The sequence below is a fragment of the Lampris incognitus genome, chromosome 1 (assembly GCF_029633865.1).
Source record: "Lampris incognitus isolate fLamInc1 chromosome 1, fLamInc1.hap2, whole genome shotgun sequence".
Taxonomy (NCBI): Eukaryota; Metazoa; Chordata; class Actinopteri; order Lampriformes; family Lampridae; genus Lampris; species Lampris incognitus.
The window spans coordinates 52,769,642-52,793,700 of record NC_079211.1 but is presented as its reverse complement, the minus strand read 5'-3'; the positions used below and the strand labels follow the sequence as shown (position 1 = coordinate 52,793,700).

At 48.5% G+C, this 24,059-nt stretch overlaps 1 protein-coding gene across 1 annotated transcript in view; it reads left to right on the top strand.

Moving 5' to 3' along the window:
- The window catches only part of si:ch211-159i8.4 (matrix-remodeling-associated protein 5), a 34,599-nt gene that overhangs the window by 5,305 nt on the left and 5,235 nt on the right, over positions 1–24,059 (top strand). The window contains exons 2-8 of the mRNA XM_056277921.1: positions 3,898–4,035; positions 4,279–4,427; positions 9,860–9,989; positions 11,041–11,279; positions 14,357–14,508; positions 16,145–19,219; positions 19,535–19,818. Coding sequence (XP_056133896.1) covers positions 3,949–4,035; positions 4,279–4,427; positions 9,860–9,989; positions 11,041–11,279; positions 14,357–14,508; positions 16,145–19,219; positions 19,535–19,818 — 4,116 coding nt within the window. The 5' untranslated portion in view covers positions 3,898–3,948. The remainder of the gene's footprint in view (positions 1–3,897; positions 4,036–4,278; positions 4,428–9,859; positions 9,990–11,040; positions 11,280–14,356; positions 14,509–16,144; positions 19,220–19,534; positions 19,819–24,059) is intronic.

Genomic DNA, 24,059 nt, shown 5'->3' with positions numbered 1-24,059 from the left:
GTGTGTGTGTGCGTGTGCGTGTGTGTGTGTGAGTTAAGTGTAAAGTGTGTTTTCCTGTACATGTGGATGTACTCCACCCGGAGGTCTGAAAGGTGCACTACAAACCTTTGACAGCTTCGGGTTTCACATTTAGGCCACAAAATCTGCTCCCAAGCACCTGGCACAGTACAGCAGCCCCCCCCCCCCCCCCGTGTCGATATGGGAGATCTGCAGAAGGGGAGGACGAGAGGTGAGGCCACCATGGGGGTTTATGTCAGTGCTGTGGGGAGTAGGGAGGACAGGTGCTTGTAGAGACACAGGCCCTAACCACTGAACCATGTCTACTTTTAACACAACGGTGACCTTTACTTGCCGGGCCACTGGAGGTAGACGGGGGGGGGGGTTGTGAAGGAGAGGGGAAGACGTGCAGCAAAAGCGCCCGTGTGTGATTCGAACCCGAGACACGGTGATCAGGCCTGAACCTCCGTGGAACACACGGATTTGGCTGAGCCGCCCGGAAACCTGAAGTACTTCTCAACACGTTGTACAAATACTGCGTTTGTGATAACAACCAGGACAGGTTCATTACAAAGGATTGAGATGAATGAGTATTATAGTATTATAGTATTAATAGTAGTATAAATATTGATAGTAGCAGTAGAAGTATTGTAATGTTTGTATCAGTATTAGCAGTTAGTTTTTTGTTTCTCGTCCTTTTTAAACTTTGCAGAATTTTGATCGGCAGCGGTTGTATTCAAATGAGGTGTGCAGAAAGATTTCCGGTGTGGGAAGATGGCGGCGCAAATTCACGTGTTGCGGCGGCCTCACCCAGCACCGTCATGCAGGGTCTTTGTCCACGTCTGCGTCTAAGTTTGTGTCTTCGTTTGATGGCCCGGAGAGCTGGCGCTGGATCGGCTGGGAGAGCTCGGCCTGCTGCGTCCTGTGGGCCCAGGGACCATGGCCCTCCCTGGAGCTGCGCCCGAGGAGGTATGCAGAAGTGGGGCAGGCTAAGCTAACTCATAGCCCATGCAGACCGGCATTTCCGATAACAGCAAGGGCGATCTGGCGGCACCCTCGCCTAGCCTCGGCTGTGTTTTTAGTGTCGTCGTGTGGAGTGCGGGGAGGTGCGTCGAGGGTGTCTGGCTGGGAGAGCTGGTGCTGGATCGGCTGAGGGAGCTTGGTCTGCTGCGTCCTGTGGGCCCAAGGACCACGGCCCTGACCAAAGATGCGCCCGAAGAGGAAACACCGAGGGCGGTCTGACAGGATGTAGAAGCGGGGCAGGCTAAGCTAACTGCTAGCCCATGCAGACCGGCAGTTCCCACAGTCACCCTGGTGGGAATTCGTTCTCTTGGACAGTGATTTGTGTTTGTCTGGTTGTTTGTTTAGTTTAGATATGTGTGGTTTTTGGATATGTGTTTTTGTCTTTGTGTTGCATTGTTGTGGGCTGGGGGAAATGACGTTTTGTGTAATTTCATGTGTGCAAGTGCATGAAATGAAACGACAAATACAGTGTTTGTGTTTGTGATTTCCCTCCATGACATCCACAAAGCACTTTGATCAAGCACAGCGGGAGTCGTGATGGTTTGCAGTTGGCAACCAGAATGCAGTTCTGATTTGTTAATCCCATTCCTAATTCCTGAAACCCCACTGCAGGTTGAAGACGGAGCTGAATGGTGCCTCCACGAATACACACGTGATGCTTTCGAGCGTGATTAGCCTGGATGAAAGAGGATTTGCTCTCTGTTGATTTCCCCCAAGGGACTCTGCAGTTTAGACAGGGGGCCTCTAATGCCGGTCTTCAAACCAGGATTTCTCGTGTGTTGTATCATCCTCCCGGGCAAATACTTCGGTGTTAGGATTGCTGCTGTACTTGTCAACTATCTGCCTCCTGGTCCTGGAGATTTCTCTGACACCTCTTTCTCTCACCCACAGACACTTGCTCGCACTAATTCTCTCTTTCTTTGGTTTCTGTCCCCTCTTATTCTCCCTGCACATTCCAATTCCTCTCTTGTTCCTCCGCCAGCTTGGACTTGTGATGTGGATTTTAATGGATCCACTCTGCGAGGCATGCTGATGATTTTCTCTTTCATCGTGTTGAGCCAAAGCGCTTGTGCATTAGGAGGTGAAAAATCGGAGAGCTTGGTTTTGTTCCCCCGCTTCCATTACGCCGCCGTGACGTGTGTCAGATAGCCAGCAGGTCGTCATTTAGGACGCAGAGGTGCAGCGACTACAAGACTAGTAAGGATTTGGGATTAGGACTGTGGCATGTAACTTGGACAAGGTGTGTCATCCACGACTCTTGACCTGAAGAGGTGCATTACTATGAGTGTGGGTGTGTTTGCGCGCGCATGCACGTACAAGTATATAAGTAGAAGTAGCTTGAATTTTGTGATACTGTGATCCCCCTTAAAGGAAGACCATACTCAAACACGAGGCTCAGTAACTACAGCGCCATACGATCACCTAGCTGATGGTGATCTGCTTGACCCAACTTACTCCATGTACATAGACTAAATCGTTCTCTGTTAGCACAGCCGAAGGATAGCGTGTTAAATGACGTCACATATTTTCAACATAAAAAAACTAAGAGACTATAGGAGAGAGAGAGCGAGAGAGAGAGAGAGAGAGAGAGAGAGAGAGAGAGAGAGAGAGAGAGAGAGAGAGAGAGAGAGAGAGAGAGAGAGAGAGAGAGAGAGAGAGAGAGAGAGAGAGAAGAGGGGGAGAAGAGGGGACGTATAAGAAGCATTACATCTCTAGCAGCTTTGACAAACACTTGAGTCCTCTTGCAATGCATGCTGGTTGGTACATGCAGTACCTGCTGGACTGGCTGTCTGAACAGAAAAGATAGTTCTCTCAGTCAGTATGAGTTACACCAAAGGGGTTCAACTTCCTATAGTGATATATAGACGATCAGTGCTTCTGTATGAGCACATCATGACAGATAACATTTCCCTTTAAGGCACACATTTATCAGTGGGGCTACCAACTGATATTATTCGAGGATGCGCATCTTTTTTGGAATGGGGCTATATTATATCCCGCTTCCGGTCTGGGAAGATGGCGGCGCGAATTCACATTTGCGGCGGCCTCACCCAGTACCGTCCATGCAGCGTCTCTGTCCACGTCTGCGTCTAGGTTTTGTCTTCGTTTTGTGGCTGGGAGAGCTGGAGCAGGATCGGCTGGGAGAGCTTGGTCTGCTGCATTTTGTGGGCCCAGGGACCCACCTGGATGGGTGCTTGAGGAGGTAACACCGAGGGCGGCCTGACAGGACGCGGAAGCGGGGCAGGCTAAGCTAACTGCTAGCCCATGCACACCGGCAGTTCCAATAACACAGAGGGGTGTCTGGCGGAGGTCTCGCCTGGCGTTGACTGTGGTGTTTTTGGTGTCGTCGAGGGGAGTGGGGGGAGGTGTGCCGAGGGTATCTGGCTGGGAGAGGTGGCGTTGGATCGGCTGGGAGAGCCTGGTCTGCTGTGTCCGGTGGGCCCAAGAACCACGGCTGCTGCCCGAAGCTGCACCCGAGGAGGAAGCACCGAGGGCGGTCGGGCAGGACGCGGAGGAAGCGGGGCAGGCTAAGCTAACTGCTAGCCCATGCAGACCTGTAGTTCTGACAGTCATCCTGGCTGGCGTTTGTTCTCTTGTACGGCAATTAATTAATTAATTAATTAATTAATTAATTAATTAATTTATATATTGGGGTTTAGCTTGGATATATACTATGTGTTAGTTTAGATAGATGTGTTCGTATTTGTGTTCTTGAAGTTCTTGTAGTTTTTGGAAATGTGTTTTTGTCTTTGTGTTGCACTGCTGTGGGCTGGGCGAACCAAATGAAATGACAGATGACGTGTCCCTGATTCCTGGTTCTCAGTGTAATACTACTATATCACCACATCTGACGCTCCTTTGTCCCTCTCTCTCTAGGTGTATTGATGCCGTGAGTTTTCAGCCAGCCAGCCAGCCAGCCATCCAGTCATGGCGCGGTGGTGGTGCCGTGCACCCGGTCGGACATTGTGTGCAGCTTGGCTTTCCCTGCTCCTCTCCCCCCTTCTCTGGCAAACGGTACACAAGGCAACACACATTCACCAGCCATTCTGAAGTGAACAAAGTGTCAATGGCAACATTAACCTCATGTCTGATCCCCTCTCTTCTCTTCTGCTCTTCTTTATGACAAGCATCCTTCTTCTTCTCCTCTGATATTTTCTCTGCTCCTCTCCTTTCCTCCCCCCATCTCTCTCCTCTCAGTGTCTCCCTCCACCCCGTCTCATTCTTCCCTCTGTTTTTCTCCTCTTTTCGTCTCTCTAGCGCTCTTCCGTGTCTCCACTGGTCCTCGCAGCCCCTGCCTGCCCACGCAGTTGCAGCTGCCCCAGCCTCAGAGAGGTCCACTGCACTTTCAGACACCTTACCACCATACCCAAAAACCTCCCCCGAGACACGGAGAGAGTCAATTTGGGGTAAGGTTTCATCCAATGTACGATGGATGTGTGCACATGTTTACCAGAGGTGGAAGGTGCTGAAAATTCCTGCCTACAGTGCCAGTCTTGAAGAGTCAGGCCGCCTTCTTTTTCGGCATACATTTCCCCAGGAGTCATTTGGAAACCGCAAACTGCTAAACTAGTTTGTCTGCCACCACACCAAAAACAAAAACTACTGAGTTACATAAGATACGTCACTTCCTGTGAAACACTTGGAATTTCTGGCGGGAATGTCGCCACAGACACACGTTTGTATTTCTCTGTATTTCTGCCAATGCAGGGGCTTCCATCGTTGGCCGATAGGCTGAATCGTCATTGTGTCACCTCGTTCAGCAAAATATAGTAACTTAACCAGCATTTATTTAAAATAGAATCTTAAAATTGTTACTTTGAATCAACTCAAATTAAAAGTAAAAGTACCATGATTTTATTGCACTCAAAAATGTACCGTTGCGGGTAAAGATTTACTCAAGTACTATAACATAACCAGAGTAGCTGTAATATCTCACGTTCTATCTTACTTTCCATCTCTGATATATGTGTGTATATATATATATATATATATATATATATATATATATATATATATATATACTCACACAAAGACACACGCACGCACAAACACACACACACACACACACACACACACACACACACACACACACACACACACACACACACACACACACAATGAATTACTGTTGTCACTGCTTAACCTAATCAAATTCTGACTAATATCTCAGATACGTGAGTGCAGTTGTTTGGTGAATGAACTTAATGTCTGTCGGATCATGTTAAGCAAGGTAAGCGTCTCAAAACCCTCAATTATCTCATTTAGCCTTCATCTTAGGATCTGCATGAGTGATGTAGCCTGGTCCTGGGAGTGAGGCTAATGAAAACACTTCGCTTGTCTCGTCACGTTAAGTCGGGCAGCACATCATTTGACTTGATAACCCTTTGCTTTATGAGACATCAACCTGCCCCAACGAACACTCATCACGTGACATCGGTTTTAAACCTAGAAGATAAAGCAACACAACCAGCATGTGATGCTTAACCAGCAGTCATGCCTACATGTACCCTGCCTCTGCCGAAGGACGGAACCTAAGTAGGTGTGGGCTTGGCTGGCGTTTGGATGGGAGACCTCGAGGGGGAACGGAGGTGCTGCTGGGAGTGGTGTTGGTGGGCCAGTAGGGGGCAGTCTTCCAAAAAATCCAATGTCCCAGTGTTGTGACAGGGGCACTGTGCTGTAGGAGATGCCGTCCTTCGGGTGACACATTAAAACCAAGTCCTGACTCACTGTGGTCATTAAGGATCACATGGCACTTACAGCAATGAGTAGGGAGTTCCTCGGGGTTCCCCGGTGTCCTGGCGAAATTTCCAACCTGGCTCTCTCCATCTGGCCATCATCCCCCCATGTAATTGGCTCAATGACTCCTCCCTCTCCACCTCAAGCTGACATGTGGTCAGCATTCTGGCGCAAAATGGCTGCCATGCATCACCCAGGTGGGTGCTACACATTGGTGGTGTGCACTTTCCTCCACTGGTCGGTAGACTATATCTTATGTAAGTGGAGCGACCTGAAAGGGATTGGAGACTGCAAGGTGGTGACAGGGGAGAACGTAGCTAGGCAGCATTGGATGGTGGTCTGTGGGAAGACTTTGGAGATCAAGAAGAGGAAGAGAGTGAATGCAGAGCCAAGGATCAAATGGTGGCAGTTGACGATAGAAGACTGTTGTGTGGAGTTCAGGCAGGAGCAGGCACTGGGTGGTAGTGAAGAGTTGGGGGGTGGCTGGGCAACCACTGCAGAAATAGCGAGGGAGACAGCTGGGAAGGTACTTGGGGTGTCATCTGGACAGAGGGAGGAAGACAAGGAGACTTGGTGGTGGAATGAGTTTGACTTCCCGTTCAAACCAGTGTTCCTCCCTATCAAGGATGTAAATGGGCTGCATGTATACAGCGCTCTTCTAGTCTACCAACCACTCAGTGTGCGTTACAGTCAGCACGTTTACGTGACGTTAGAACAAGTGGATTTATTGTGTTAGTCCGACTAAAGCTGGACTTCTAAAATACGTGTTAGTCCGACTGAAATCGTACTAAGTAGAATTCCTGGAAGTGGGACTAACACACCTAGATGAAGCGGTTGGGGATGGATTTACTCTGGCATTTATACGCTTCAATCGGCCCCGAACTGGCCTAGGCGTTCTGCGCATGCTCCAGAGTTCCCGCGGCGGTCTTTCACACAATAGCAACCAGCTGAAAGGGGGCATATCGCCACCTACCGTACCGGGGTCGGACATACTTCCGTCAATAAATCGATTCTCCCCCGGTACCTGTATACTGGGACAACGACAGTAGTCCAATTACATGTCCTAGTCAGGCTGTAACCGTAGCTCGACTCAGCTGAGCATGTAGACGCAGTGAGTGAACGCCTCCCATTCACCCATTCACAAACACATTCATACACTGGTGGAGGAGGCTGCCATGCAAGGCACCAACTTGCTCATCAGAAGCAGTTAGGAGTTCAGTGTCTTGCTCAAGGACACTTCGACGCACTCTCTGGAGGTGTCGGGGATCGAACTGGTGACCTTCTGATTACTGGACGACCCGCTCTACCTCCAGAGCCTGTGCACATCCTCATCCTTGAACGAGCGGCCACTGGCCTATAGATGGGTGTGGACTGTGAAGTCCTGGCCTGACGTGTCCGTGCTCCTGAGCAAGGCAACGGGGAAAGAAGTGGAGCTGGTCCCCGGGCGCAGCATGAAGGCGCCTCCTAGCTGCACACATCACAGCTAGGATGGGTTCGTTTGCAGTAACTCGTGTTGCCCAAGGGGATTAATAAAGAAAACTTAATTCATTCACTAACAGCGTACACTACATTGCTATGTTTGTGCCAGGGGACTGGATCCTCGAGGCAGACCAACTTCTGGTGCAGCGTGTTTTGGGGTTCGAAAGCAAATTCTGATTCAGCTTTTACCTGGCTTGCCGCGCATGCGCAAAGACATATCCGAAACAGAAAGTCGACGTTGCGTTGTTTCCACATGACAGCGGTACTAAATGACAAGGTGGGTCCGCCTGTTCGACTGGTGCAAAACGTGAGCTGGCACGGGGGCAGAGGAGCCAGCTGTGCTGCCTCTTGGCAGCGCTGCCGGTTTACCACTTACGCTAATACACATCACCGCAGAGGACAGCAGCTGACACTGATGGAGTTTGGTTCTTTGCAGCGGGTCGACCTTTGCATCAGTCCACACGGGAGGATGGTAATTCCTGCTCAAGGACACTTGAGCCTGGCAGCACTGTGCGTACAGGACATTTTCTCTAAAGACTATAGGCCAGCCAAAAAATTGTCGCTTTTTGGGGGGGGGGGGCATGCAAGACTTAAGTATCTATCTTGGCATTTGGGTCTCTGGGTTACATCAGTCCCTGTCAATGCAACACACAAACAGAGCGAGCAGCACACACGCCTGCAGGGTTCTGGCGTGGCATGGGATGGCTGCCTACCACAAGGAATACATTCCAAAATGGTTGACACTCTTAAAGAATGAGACAACCCAAATGCAGTCCAACCTTGGGGGGTCGTCCCGGGTCGTCCTCTGTGGGGAGTTTGCATGTTGTCCCTGTGTCTGCGTGGGTTTCCTCCAACAGTCCAAACACATGTAGGTCAGGTGAATCGGCCGCACTACATTGTCCCTAGGTGTGACTGTGTGTGTGTGTGTGTGTGTGTGTGTGTGTGTGTGTGTGTGTGTGTGTGTGTGTGGGTTTGTGTGTGTGTGTGTGTGTGTGTGTGTGTGTGTGTGTGTGTGGGCCCTGTGATAGTCTGGCTGTCTGTCCAGGGTGTCTCCCCACCTGCCGCCCAGTGACTGCTGGGATAGGCTCCAGCATCCCCATGACCCTGAGAGCAGGATAAGCGGTTCGGATGATGGATGGATGGATGGATTTAACCCATGCTAGCTGTGTAGCTAGGAGCAGTGGGCAGCTGCCGTGCAGCGCCCAGCGATCAACTCCAGTTCTTCTTTCCACTGCCTTGCTCAGGGGCAGAGACAGGTGTACTAACCTTAACATGCATGTCTTTTGGGTGGTGGGGGAAACCGGAGCACCCGGAGAAATCCCACGCGGACACGGAGAGAACATGCAAATTCCACGCAGAGGACGACCTGGGAAGACCCCCAAAGTTGGGCAACCCCAGAGTTGGAACCCAGGACCTTCTTGGTGTGAGGCGACAGCGCTAACCACTGGGCCACCATGCTGCCAAGACGTCACACAATACTAGTTTGATTCAGTGGAGGAACTGGGTCTTGGTCCGATGGGGGCACCACCCTTCCGAATCAGTCAGTCATGAGCCATGTTTTCTGACATTAGTGAATTATCCACGAGGGTTAAACGCTGTGAGGAACAGAACTGGGAAACGTTAAGCTATTTAGCATTGCTGGGTACTGAAGAAGAAGAAGAAGAAGAAGAAGAAGAAGAAGAAGAAGAAACCCACTTTATTTTGTCATTGTATTCTCACAATGACTGTGTTCTCTGCATGTAACCCATCCTATTGTATAGGAGCAGGGGGCAGCTGCAGCACCCGGGGACCAACTCCAGTTCTTCTTCCCACTGCCTTGCTCAGGGGCACAGGCAGGAGTACTAACCCTAACATGCATGTCTTTATGATGGTGGGAGGAAACCGGATTACCCGGAGGAAACCCACGCAGACATGAGGAGAACATGCAAACTCCACACAGAAAGGACCCAGGACGGCCTGGGGTTCGAACCCAGGACCTTCTTGCTGTGAGGCAGCAGTGCTGACCACTGGGCCACCACGTTGCTGCCCCATTGTTAACAATTGTTTGCTTCATAAGGCAGCGCTCGTGATTAGTGTTACAAGCGTTAAATAAACATGTAGACATGTGTGTGTGTGTGTGTGTGTGTGTGTGTGTGTGTGTGTGTGTGTGTGTGTGTGTGTGTGTGTGTGTGTGTGTGTGTGTGTGTGTGTGTGTGTGTGTGTGTTTCCTCTGCCTGACACATGGTGAATTCATTGGACTCTGGAGGAATGGGGCGGCTGGGTCAGGGGTCAACTGAGGTCATAACCCTTGTGACCCCCCTTCCTTCGTTCCGTGTATTTCCTTCATTCCTTCCTTCTGTCATGTTCCCTTAATTGATTAGAGATACACACACACACACACACACACGCACACACACACACACACACACACACACCAGTGAACGCTGACTGTTGTGCTGGTGCTGTGCTGCTCTTAACGGTATCGTGGGGGGTAACATGTGGCATGGAAAGGCCGGTTGTGCGCAGGACCCCACAGTCTGTTGCACCCTGCAGGTGTATTGCCCTACCTCATGCCCTGCAGCCATCTATTGCCCAGTCGTCCTGCAGACAGGCTCCGCTCATTCTCTCTCTTTCTCTCTAACAGTTACAACAGTCTGACGGAGGTAGAGGGGTCAGAGTTCAGGTCGCTACGGCAACTGGAGATGCTCATGCTGCACGGCAACGACATCAGCACAGTTCACCACGGGGCCTTCTCCAGCCTGAGATTCCTACAGGTGTGTGTGTGTGTGTGTGTGTGTGTGTGTGTGTGTGTGTGTGTGTGTGTGTGTGTGTGTGTGTGTGTGTGTGTGTGTGTGTGTGTGTGTGTGTGTGTGTTGGATTTCAGAATAAGATCATTATTTATGTATTTATGAATATAAATATATGTATATATATTTATAATATATCTATAATATAAATATATTTATATATTTATAATATACTATATAATATCTATAATATAAATGTAAATTTATTCATATAATACTTATAATTTATAGTACAACATATATAAAATATATTAATATTTATACACTAGATGTATAAGTATAACTATTTATAAATATAAATATAATTATATATTTATAATATACTATATATAATATCTATAATATAAATATAAATATATTTATAATATACTATATATATATCTATAATATAAATATACATCTATTTATAATATACTATATAATATCTATAATATAAATGTAAATTTATTCATATAATATTTATAATATACAGTATAATGTATATAAAATATATTAATAATTATGTAAAATATATATAATATAAATATTTATATATGTAAATCTATAAATGTATATTATTATCAAGCTCATAGTGTTTTTTTTTCATGTAACTGATAGTTTTCGTACTTGTGCAGTTGGCTGGATGATAATGATGACTGTGGCTGACTGGGGCAGTTAGTTGACTGTGTATTTTCTACCACATGGCTTCAGTGGAGTGGGGAAACGTAGGGGCTGACTGGGGCAGTTAGTTGACTGTGTATTTTCTACCACATGGCTTCAGTGCAGTGGGGAAACGTAGGGGCTGACTGGGGCAGTTCGTACAGTGGAGTGGGGAAATGTGGTGGTTAAGCTGGGTGGTTCTGATACTGCAGGAGTTTGTCCACAGTCACAGGAACAAACCAGTCCTTTTTGTTTTATTATGAAAAGGTTTCGTGTTGAAAAAATAACCCGCTTTGTATTTAAACTGTAACGATGAGAAGCTGATAAACAAACAAACAAAAAAACAAACAACATGTGTTGTTTTCACCGTCTCCACCAGGTCTTGAAGCTGAGTTATAACAAGCTGACAAGGGTGAGCCCAGCTCTGTTAGAGGGTCTGGTGGGTCTGCTGCGTCTCCATCTGGACCACAACCTGATAGACTTCATAGAGCCCTACTCCTTCTCTGGCCTCACCTCCCTGAAGCTCCTGCAGCTGGAGGGGAACCTTCTCAAAGACATCCACCCTCACACCTTCATAACAGTGTCTCTTCTGGGAGCATTCTGGACCTCAGGCCTCAGGTAAAGCTGGTATAGAAAAACCTCCCCTCTGTAGGGCGTCCGGGTAGCGTAGTGGTGCCCTCCGTTGCCTACCCCCACGGCGATCGCCGGTTCGAATCCCCGTGTTGCCTCCGGCTTGGTCGGGCGTCCCTACAGACACAGTTGGCCGTGTCTGCAGGTGGGAAGCCGGATGTGGGTATGAGTCCTGGTCACTGCACTAGCGCCTCCTCTTCCGGGCCGTCCCGGTCGCTGCTCCACCCCCTCTGCTGATCCGGAGAGGGCTGCAGACTACCACATGCCTCCTACCATACATGTGGAGTCACCAGCCGCTTCTTTTCACCTGACAGTGAGGAGTTTCTCCAGGCAGGGGGACGTAGTGCGTGGGAGGATCACGCTATTCCCCTCAGTTCCCCCTTCCCCTTGAACAGGCGCCCCAACCGACCAGAGGAGGCGCTAGTGCAGCGACCAAGACACATACCCATATCCGGCTTCCCACCCGCAGACACGGCCAGCTGTGTCTGTAGGGACGCCCGACCAAGACGGAGGTAACGCGGGGATTCGAACCGGCGATCCCTGTGTTGGTGGGCAACTGAATAGACCGCTAGGCTAGCTACCCGGACGCCGGATAACATGACTCTTCTATTGGGTGGAGGCTGTACATGAAATGAAGTGTCTCTCGTGAACTAACCGGCGTTGATAGGGAATGGGGAGCCAGGCAGAGTCTCGGTCCGCGTTCTGTCAGAAATTGAATGTGCTGCAGGAGCTGTAGGATCCGTAGGTTCACACACGTTCTGCACACGTGTGAAGAAAGTATGTGACATAAGACGGCTGCATGTTGGTGGTTTGTCGGGTGAAGTTGCAGTTGCAGAGTCTCTCAAACAAAAGTGCAGTTTTTAAATGAACTATTTTCAGGGGTAATAAATAAACACGAGGGAAACCAGCAGCACGCGCGCACACACACGGCGAATCACGTCACTGCTAAACGTCCGGAAGTTTAACAGCCTTACCAACCCACGTGGTAGCGTTGCATTGAATCTGTGTGGCATATTCTTTATCCACATAAGACTTTCAGCCGAAGTTCCGAACACGTCCTGGAAAAACGAGGCAGCGATGCTTTGGAGAATGTTGTGCCGGAGCTTCGCCTTGAGCTCCCCACCTCGCAGCTCATCGCTGAACTCTACAGCAACATCCACTTCGCCGTCAGTCAGTGATTTTGTTCACAGATTCGAGAGCAAGGTGAAATATTTTGATGTTTTTGGTTGGGCGGCGTGGTGGCCCAGCAAGAAGGTCCTGGGTTCGAACCCCAGGGTTGTCCAACTCTGGGGGGGGGGGGGTCATCCGGGTCGTCCTCTGTGTGGAGTTTGCATGTAATCCCCGTGTCTGCGGTGGGTTTCCTCCTGGGGGCTCCGGTTTCCCCCCACCATCAAAAAGACACGCGTGTTAGGAGTCAGGAACACTTTCTTGTTTCACCTCATGTACTTGCACACGTGAGGTGAAACGAAATGCCGTTTCCGCCCAGCAGTGCAACACACATTCTGAACCATCATCACTATTGTAGCGAATTCAGGGGGCAGCCGGGATCCGCCACGGCCGGGACGCGAACCTGGATCTCCCGCACCTCGTTAACCAGTCGACTAGAGCAGTGTTTCTCAACCAGGGGTCCGCGGACCCCTAGTGGTCCGTGGTGTAATTGCAAGGGGTCCGTGAAAATAAAATATCTTTAAAAAAAAGATCCTATGACATTTATAGAAATAGGATTATTTTACTCAAATGTGACTGAGACCTTTATCTACCTAAACTATAAAGGGTAACAGGACTTTTTTCTCTAATTACATCTATTTCACAATTGTAATTTATTGTATTTTAATAAGAGATCTCGCTCCCGTTCGCATTGTTAAAAGTTAATGCATAAAAATTCTGTTGTTACATATATCTGAAAGTTACTGAATACATATTCTGTTTTGTTACATATATCTGAAAGTTACTGAATACATATTCTGTTTTGTTACATATATCTGAAAGTTACTGCATAAGAATTCTGTTTTGTTACATATATCTGAAAGTTACTGAATACATATTCTGTTTTGTTACATATATCTGAACGTTACTGAATACATATTCTGTTTTGTTACATATATCTGAAAGTTACTGAATACATATTCTGTTTTGTAACATATATCTGAAAGTTACTGCATAAGAATTCTGTTTTGTTACATATATCTGAAAGTTACTGAATACATATTCTGTTTTGTTACATATATCTGAAAGTTACTGCATAAGAATTCTGTTTTGTTAACTATATCTAAGTTACAACTGAAAGCTCGTATTTTTGCCCCAAAGAGTGAATAAATGCTATAATGCAATTTAAAATGCAGTTTCTACTGTTTCTACAAATTGCAACCCCCCTCCCCCAAGATCAGGTGGAGGGGTCCTCAGGGTAGATCAAAAATACGCAGGGGGTCCAGAACCCCAAAAAGGTTGAAAACCACTGGACTAGAGGGTCCGACCCAGTGCTAATATTCCGTGCCCCTGACCGAGGCATGGCAAGAACAGCTGAAGTTGGTCCCCGGATGCTGCACGGCGCGTGCCCCCAGCTACACAGCTAGCATGGGTCACGCGCATTTCCCCATGGGGTTTCAATAAAGAATATCAAAATCGAATTAAGAAATGAACTTATTAATGAATAAATTAATATTAATTTATCAATGTTGATTTATTTATAAATTATATGTTGTGTTATATTTATGAATTAATCTATAAAATAATAAATTAAAAATAATTAATAAATGGATAGAGTATATCAAAAGTTAAACGCAGAGCATAATTTCCCCACGGGGATTAATAAAGTATAGCAACATTTTAAAAAAACATGTGCAGAGGGCACTGAAGCCACTACACGTGCTTACACAGTATAATTTGTTTGCTTTGCCAAGGCACCCCTCAACTAGCCCAGAGTTGACTACAGTGAGATGACTTATCTATTTTATTTTCTTATTTATTTTATGTATTATTTATCATCACAACAGTAGAGAACAGAGGAGTGGTGTGTCTAATTCTGAGAGGTTCTCTCCGCTTCTCGCACATCTTCCCTTCCTTAGACATCTCCATCTGTCAGACAACCTGATGGAGCAGCTTCCGGAAGCAGCGCTGCAGACTGCTCCTCGGCTGGAGGTGCTCTCTCTCCACGGCAACCCCTGGACATGTGACTGTCAGCTGCACTGGCTGCTGGAGTGGAACTCCAGGCATGGGGGTAAGGACTGATCCCTCTCTGGATGATCGCTTGCAACCCGTCCAGCGCGCTTGAAATCTCGCCGTTGCTCCACAGTTGTCGTTTCATTTCAGAATCACGCCATCTGAACAGGTGAACAATTCCTGCAAGTAAATCACTCCACGGCGAGAAGGAGCGCGGGCCTCCATCCTATAGGGATGGCTGACGTGGAATTTAGTTGCGATTTTAGTAAATTATCATTTGGTTTCTTCACATGTGCCAATCATTGCGTGTAAAGTTCATAGTCTATTTGACGTAATTGTAGTCAGAGGAAGCAAGTCAGCACAAACGCTGACAAAGGCTGTTTAATGGCTCAGTGTTTTGAGGCGCTTACTCCTGTTAAGGTGCAGTAGTTGGTGCACAAGAAAGGCCCTTTGTTACGGGGTGTCCACACTTTGGGGTTGCCCCTGGGCGTGCTCTGTGTGGAGTTTCCTCCCACAGTCCAAAGACATGTAGGTCAAGTGAAGGAGCCGTACTAAATTGTCCCTAGGTGGGAATGTGTGGACCCTGTGATGGCCTGGCGGCCTGTCCAGGGTGTCCCCCCACCTGCCGCCCAGTGGCTGCTGGGATAGCATCCCCGCGACCCCGATTGGTATAAGCGGCTTGGGTAATGGATGGAGTGGATGGATGGAAGGCCTGTTTAAGCAGTAATGAACATATCAAGAAACTCAGGTAACGTCCCACAAATGTACAACATTAAATAAGTTTCTCTTAAAAAATACACATGTAAATATGAAAGTATTATCAACTTATTTGACCGGCGTTATTGTCAAAGAGCATAGTTGTAAGCATCAAACCACATTCTCCAGTGTAAAGGTAGTTCTGTAATCCTTTAAACCAAAAGATACTCATATGTTGTATCACTCCACTATAACACTGATATTGTTAACAACTTTCTTTACTTTGTGTCCCCTTACCTCTCTACTTACCCCCCTACTTACCCCCCTACTCTACTCACATTAAACTGAGATCATCTGTTATTGTTTCGTACCATTCTAGTACAATAGTTATAACCCGTTATAACCAGTCCCACGTGCTGGCTGTTCACACAACAGCTGATAATCTATAGAAATGTATTATTGGACATGTGACCCTACACTGAACTCCGATTTAGGAGTACAGTAGGTCACTTATTTTTATTTGCATTTTTGTCTTGTGATGCTAGCTCCCTGTTTCTGCAAAGTGTGTAATGATAAGAAATTATTGACTTCGGAACCAGTTGCAACTTTGGTCTTCCTTTGCCTCTTGCAATGTCTGACCTCTTTCTCTTTCCCTTCTTTTCTCCATTAATCTGCTTCTTTCTTCATCCCTTCCACCCCTCTTATAATATTTCCTTCTGTCTCTTTACCTTTAATCTCATTTTGTCTCTTCCCGTCTTACCATCTAATTTCTATTCTTTCCCCTTCCCTCTCCCATAAATATACAAATAAATAAATAAATAAATATATATATATATATATATATATATCCTCTCCTATTCCATATGTTCTGCTTTCCCTCCAATTCCTTCCTTTCTTTCCATTTCTCCCTCCCTCCTCTACCCCACTCTTGTTCTTGCCACCTGCCCCGCCATCATTATCTCCAACTCTTTTTTCCCTCTGCTCTCTCCTATTCCCAGGGGTAATAAAGTGCAAGAAGGAACGAGAGCCGGGCTCTGGCGAGACCTGCCCCCAGTGCGCCTCTCCTCAGCCTTTGAATGGGAGCCTGTTTCTGGAACTGAGTCCCGACAAGCTTCCTTGTGAGCGCCCGCTTCTCCACTCGCCTCTTAAAAAGTGGGACAGCCCAGTGTGGGCTGAATCTGACGCAGAGCCCGATGTCCCGTACATCCGTGATCTTGAGAGACCCTTGGGCCACCTGACCTTTGTTCTCTCTGACAGCCACACAAACAACGCACATGTGGCGTGTGCCGTGCTGCGGCCTGGCGAGAGCTCGCCGATTGTTTGGGCAGAGAGTCTACGCTCTCCCGCAGAGTTATCGTTCAACGTGTCGCTGGTGACTGTCCTTGAGTGCGAGATTGACCGGGAGACATTGCAAAACCTGTGGAGGCTGGTGGCATATTACTATGAAAGCCCTGCTATCTTGGAAAGAGGCCTACAACGTTCGAACACAACCAGAGTAACCTATCAGTATGCCCAAGCTGTCAGCGAGGAGTCCCCCTACTTCACGGACCTAAAGGGTTATTTGATGGCAGAGCCCTCGTGGCTGCTTCAACCCAGAGTCACTTTGCAGCTCAACAGACGTCAGACGACAAACAAAAAACTCGTGATGGATTTCACTACTCTGATCTCCAAGCAGATCAAGAGTCGTGGAGGGCGGGAAGGTGAAGGGAATGGCAGCGCTTCCTCCTGGGCTCTGATTCGCAGAGGGATGGCAGGAAGGGTTCGGTCCATTCTCGAGGGATCAAGAGTCTGTTTGGAATGTGATGTCATCAGCGTGAGCTCAGAGATAACAGTGGAATGGATGCTACCAGATTTGTCTGTTTTCGAGGGCCAGAATGATAAAATGGAAATTTCTGAAAGCGGGGGACTTGTGATCCTGAATACCAGCATATCCGACTCAGGCCTATATCACTGTATGGTCAGAACCAAAGCGGGTGTGGACTTGGTGCCCATGAGACTCACAGTAAAAGAACATTCCCTCAGTCCAACTGCTTTCAATGGTCAAAAAATGATTGCTGAGATGGGATGCTCACTGTCTCTCCCATGTAAAGTGACCTCGGCACAGCCTATTCAAACTCTCTGGTACCTGCCCAAAAATAAGATTCTTCTCCCGACACAAAACACAAGAAGGGCAGAAATGATGGAAAATGGGACACTGGTATTGAAGAAACTGACCCCAGATGATGCGGGGGAATACAGCTGCATGGCCTCCAACCTTTACGGAGTGGATATGCTGTCACACATCGTGGAAGTCACGGGAGAGAAGGAATCTAAAAGGACAAATGTGCAGACAGACAGAAAGCGGACAATCTCGTTGGCCGGAGAGGAGGAAGGAGAGGGATCAGGGGTAGACTACCAGGAAATTAAATACCCTTCTGCTACGGAGTCACCGAGAAGGATTGGAACACAGCAGAGAAATTCTGGCGGGACCATTAATGGAAAAAGACTTAAAGATTTTAAGAGAAAACCCAACAAGTCAGTAAAGGAGTTAGATCGAAATCGTTGGGCGGAAATATTGGCTAAAGCCAACGCTAAAGCAACAACAGCTCTGCCCAGAATACAATCAATAACAATGGCCAGCTTTAAAATGGCGACTCCTACCAAACCCACCACTATTAATACCCCTGCTCCTCCTCTTGCAACTACAACAGCTACTACTACTACAACTACTACCGCTACCACCATTACCACTAATTTCCCCCAATCTACTGGTCCTGACTTGACAAAGAAACCAGTAAGTTTAAGTGCCAACCCAACAACCGCACACCACTTTGCCACTCAAACTCTTCAGCCAGCCAAACAACCAGAAAATAGGCGCTCAGGGGTTGGGAGAGGGAATTGGCCCAACAGAAGGAGACCACCCTATGGACGTAGAAGGCCACCAATCAGAAGAGTCCATCCACATCAAAGGCCCTCTCCCCCTTTATCAAAGAAACCCCAAACAACAGTTCCCCAGCCCACCACTACAACAACTACAACAACTACTACAGAAATGGCTTCAACCACGGTTAGAAATCGTGATTATGCAAATGCTAACTATCACAAAGAGGTCAAAGGTGGAGATGACCTAGACGGCAAGGATGAGATTCACGGTGATGAAATAGATATAAAGGATGCTACTGAGCTGAACAGTGAGTTCCTTCATTCTACCCATGATTCTGATCATATACCTACCGAAGCAATGGCCAACAGGGAAAATGCATTGAAGGTCATTTCCTTTTCAAGTGCACCTAATTTGCCTACACCAAAGAGTATTCCAACACCAAAGCCAGGAATTATGCCTCATCCAAATAAAAAGATTGCTGAGGAGAATGAAAACGACTTCAACGGAGCGACTGTAAAACAGAGTGAAATAGACAAAGACACTGAAACTTCACAAGAGGACAGGAACAGTGAGGAAAAGGCCCCTATAAACCCCTATAAAAAAGCAAAGGAGGAGACAGGGAAGCGATATGGAAAAGAAAAAGAAAGCAGGGAGATGGACAAGGACAAAGCTGCAGAGGATTTAATAACACAGAGCTCCAAAATACAGGGTAGTACCCACCAAATAAACCAGAGTGGACCACTACCTCATCTACAACCTTCAGGGGGAGACAAACCAAAAATACATGCGAAAACTTCCCCGTCCAGAGTCACTCCTTCACTAAAGGATGTTGTTAGTCCCATACACCCAGGAGGCGAACGAAAAAGAGGAGAGAGCCATAAGAAAGAAGAAGATCAAGAGGTGGAAAGGTCTAAGGCAAAACCCGAGAGCTCTAGTTTCCTCATAACAGACCCGGTTCACCCCCGGATCCACCAGTCCAACCAAAGAACATCTTCCCCTGCGCCACCACATGAGGACCAAGACAGGGGTGGAAGGAGAGAAAAAGGAGAAGAAGGCAAAAGAAGACCGGAAGTGGGGCAAGGAAAGCAGGGAAAGTTTTCTCAGCCCCCTCGTGTTCTCCCAACCCCATACTGGCCCTCCTATTATCATTATTACCGCCTTGCTTACCCCTCCTGGCCAGGTCAAAGGTCATTTCCTCATTCCAGGAAAGGTAAAAAAAACTTTTTTGAGAATCTCCTCTTTGAAATGTTGCTGAGAAATTCATTTTTCATGACAAATCATAGCAGACCAAAAAATGCCACCAAGGGCGTTCTTACAAGTTGGTGGCTTTGAATATTCATGTGTTCCTATGGGTTCAGATCTCACAAAGGCCTTACAGGCAGATTGACAGGTTTCATCCACAAAGCAGCACCTGAGATGCAAAAAAAATCACATTTTCCAACAAGTACAGTCTACAGAGTCACATATTCAGCATTTGGCATGTAATGAAATGTTTTAGAGGATGAGACTGGTTTTCTGTTCCTAGGTCCTTGGTCACACATCGTCCCAACCTACCAACCCTGGCTTCTCCCTTACTTCAGGGTTCAAGACTCAAGGCCCACCAACCGACCAGAGATCACCGCTGAGACGGTGAAACCCACAGCCGTCCCTTCGGGGTCATCAGGGAACACCAGACTGAGAACTGCCACCACGCCTCACCCGTCGCATCACAAGCCTGATGCTGGTGGTGGGTCGCATTCGGCTCCAGGGAGCAGGACCCAAACCAGGGATCACATGCTTTTGTCAAAGCTGAGGAACAGATACAGACAAGTATGTAATGGCTGGTGTGCAAAATTATGATGCTGCGTATTCTTCAACTGTATGTGTTTGTTTGCATGAGACTATATGTGTGTGTGTGTGTGTGTGTGTGTGTGTGTGTGTGTGTGTGTGTGTGTGTGTGTGTGTGTGTGTGTGTGTGTGTGTGTGTGTGTGTATGTGTGTGTATGTGTGTATGTGTGTATGTGCGCAATCTGTACCAGCTCCATATATTATTATTATTATCATTATCATGGTTATTGTTGTTTTTGTTGTAGATATTGTTTCAATTATTATTTATATCGTTATTTGTCTGTTTGTGGGGCATAACTAAAAGTATGGAAAGTGAGATGCAACCAAAAGTATTTAAATATCCAAAAATGACAATGAATTATGTTGAATAATAATAAATGTATCTGGTAATAGGGCATCCGGGGGGTGTGGCGGTCTACTCTGTTGCCTAGCAACACGGGGATTGAGGTTCACGACCCCGTGTTACCTCCGGCTTGATCGGACGCCCCTACAGACACAATTGGCCGTGTCTGCGGGTGTGTCCTGGTCTCTGCACTGGCGCCTCCTCTGATTTGTCGGGGCGCCTGTTTGAGGGGGAGGGGGAACTGGGGGGAATAGCGTGATCCTCCCACGTGCTACGTCCCCCTGGTGAAACTCCTCACTGTCAGGTGAAAAGAAGCGGCTGGTGACTCCACATCTATGGGAGGAGGCATGTGGTAGTCTGCAGCCCTCCCTGGATCAGCAGAGGGGGTGGAGCAGAGACCGGGACGGCTCGGAAGAGTGGGGTAATTGTCTGGATACAATTGGGGAGAAAAAGGAAAGGTAAAAATAAAAAATGAAACAATTATCAAGTTATTTAAGTAATTAATAATAAGTGCATTATTATTTTGGATATCAGGAATCAGGAACACTTTATAAGAACACACATATCCAAACTAAGCAACAACAACAAAAAAAAATCACTGTCCAAGAGAACGAACACCAGCCAGGACGACCGTCAGAACTGGGCTAGCAGTTAGCTTAGCCCGCCCTGCTTCCGCATCCCGTCAGGCCGCCCTCGGTGTCTCCTTCTCGGGCACAGCTCCGGGCAGGGCCGTGGTCCCTGGGCCCACCGGACAGGCAGACCGGGCTCCCCCAGCCGATCCAGCGCCAGCTCTTATCAAACCATCAAAGCCATCAAACGAAGACACAACCTTAGACGCAGACGTGAACAAAGACACTGCTCGCATGGCACTGGGTGAGGCCGCCGCAAACGCAAGTCCATGCCGCCATCCTCCCACACCGGTGCTGGGTGAGGCCATCCTCCCACACTGGTGCTGGGTGAGGCCATCCTCCCACACCGGTACTGGGCTAGGCCATCCTCCCACACCGGTACTGGGCTAGGCCATCCTCCCACACCGGTGCTGGGCGAGGCCATCCTCCCACACCGGTACTCGGTGAGGCCATCCTCCCACACCGGTGCTGGGCTAGGCCATCCTCCCACACCGGTACTGGGCTAGGCCATCCTCCCACACCGGTACTGGGCTAGGCCATCCTCCCACACCGGTGCTGGGCTAGGCCATCCTCCCACACCGGTACTGGGCTAGGCCATCCTCCCACACCGGTGCTGGGCGAGGCCATCCTCCCACACCGGTACTCGGTGAGGCCATCCTCCCACACCGGTGCTGGGCTAGGCCATCCTCCCACACCGGTACTCAGTGAGGCCATCCTCCCACACCGGTACTGGGCTAGGCCATCCTCCAACACCGGTCCTCGGTGAGGCCATCCTCCCACACCGGTGCTGGGTGAGGCCATCCTCCCACACCGGTGCTGGGTGAGGCCATCCTCCCACACCGGTGCTGGGCGAGGCCATCCTCCCACACCGGTACTGGGCTAGGCCATCCTCCCACACCGGTGCTGGACGAGGCCATCCTCCCACACTGGTGCTGGGTGAGGCCATACTCCCACAGCGGTGCTGGGTGAGGCCATACTCCCACACCGGTACTGGGTGAGGCCATCCTCCCACACCGGTGCTGGGTGACCGGTGCTGGGTGAGGCCATCCTCCCACACCGGTACTGGGTGAGGCCATCCTCCCACACCGGTGCCGGGTGAGGCCATCCTCCCACACCGGTACTGGGTGAGGCCATCCTCCCACACCGGTGCCGGGTGAGGCCATACTCCCACACCGGTACTGGGTGAGGCCATCCTCCCACACCGGTGCTGGGTGAGGCCATCCTCCCACACTGGTGCTGGGTGAGGCCATCCTCCCACACCGGTGCTGGGTGAGGCCACTGCAAATGTGAGTTCTCACCGCCATCTTCCTACACCGGAAGTGGAAGTGGAAGATGTGCTCCTCTAAGGCGGATAATAAAGCTGCATTAGTGTTTTTTGACCTCTAGATGTCAGACAGTAGTGCAAGAGAGATTCCAGACCATGCCTTGACCACTCCTCACCCCTCCCGTTCTCTCTTTACGCTGGCCCAAATGTACAGCCAGCGCTTACTGAAAAACCCCTTTTTTCAGCTTTTAGTGCTCACCCTCATCTGCCAGTTTCTGAGACGCATATTCGGTTCTCTTTCGCTTGGCTTGGTGGATGTTTGGATCTCTTCACCAGTTGCTCAGTTTGACTCTTGGCCATTTGGTGCTGAACAGGTAGCGGTAGCGTTCTGAACTAGTGAGCTGTGAGCAGCTTATCCACAGTCTTGCATGGAGGGGAGTGTGTGGTGAGAGACAGGACTCAACTGGAGTTGAATATCTGGAAAAACTGTTGTGGGTTCTCAGTGGCAGTACGAGCAATCCTTTCACAATACAGAGTCGTTTGATTTGCTGTTAATGTCAAAAATATCGTGAATACAACTTTGAAATACTAACACAGTGCTACAGACTGCCGTATTTGTCAAGGTATTGTCATAGAGCTGTCTTTGTACAAAGACCATACGAAGTGTATATAGACCCTCCATCCATTCCATCAATTATCCAACCCGCTTGTCCTGCTCTCAGCCTATCCCAGCAGTCACCGGGCGGCAGGCGGGGAGACACCCTGGACAGGCAGCCAGGCCATCACAGGGCCCACACACACACACACACACACACACACACACACACACACACACACACACACACACACACACACACACACACCTAGGGACACTTTAGTACAGCCAAGTCACCTGACCTACATGTGTTTGGACTGTGGGAGGAAACCAGAGCCCCCGGAGGAAACCCACACAGACACGGGGAGAACATGCAAACTCCACACAGAGGACGACCCGGGACGACCCCCAAGGATGGACCACCCCGGGGCTGGAACCCAGGACCCTCTTGCTGTGAGGCGACTGCGTTAAACACTGCACCACCGTGCCGCCCACCCGTGCGCCCGTTTGGGCCCATTTCTGAAGATCAACCATGATGTCAGGAGTGCAATGAAATGAAACAGGAATAAACTGAAGCATGTGTGCTGTGTGGATGTAGACGTGTATATTGTGTATTGTATATGGTTTTATCATGCCATAGCAACTGGTGTCACTTATAGAATGAACCAGTCCTCCAGCCCAGACGACCACATAGGTCGGTTGTCCTCTAGTACAACCCACAGGAGCGTTTCCTAAATTAGCGCCCCTACCGGCGGCAGGAGATGTGCCACACATACGTTTCGCCTCTGTGCATTGTGGGTCTTCAAAACAGTGTGAGAACAATAGAACATGTAGTCAGTGGGTTTTTGTGTAGTGTCGCCGTCTAGTATAGTAACTAAGGTTGCTGTTGGCAGTATATTCACCTATGAATGACGTCATAAGCGCTAACTTAACGTTAGCCACAAGTTAGAAAGTCAGCTAGTGTGGACATTATAACCGCTATGTGACGGTACACTTTGCTTTTATTAATATTCCTTCTCACCACAGCTTATGGAAGGAGGTGCTTATGTTTACAGGGGAAGTAACGTGTTATAACTATGGAGGACCTAGAGGACGTAGCTTAAAACCTCTCTATAGGTCGTAATGAGCTGCTTGTACAAACCAGCTATGGGGTGGGTTTTGGGTGGAGGACAGTCTCAGAATGAAGGTCTGGATATTTGGAAGAAAGTTCAGTAAGAGATTAATTTAACTCAGTGCATAGTGGATTTTGCCCTTCGCCCGGTCCTCGTGTGAGTCTGCATGCAAGGCCACATGAGGGTGGCAGTGTGCACCTCTTGCCCATGTACTGGTCTGTCTGTTGTCCCTGACATGGGGGTGACTGCTGCTTGTCTGTGAGTTTGTGTATGTGTGGGT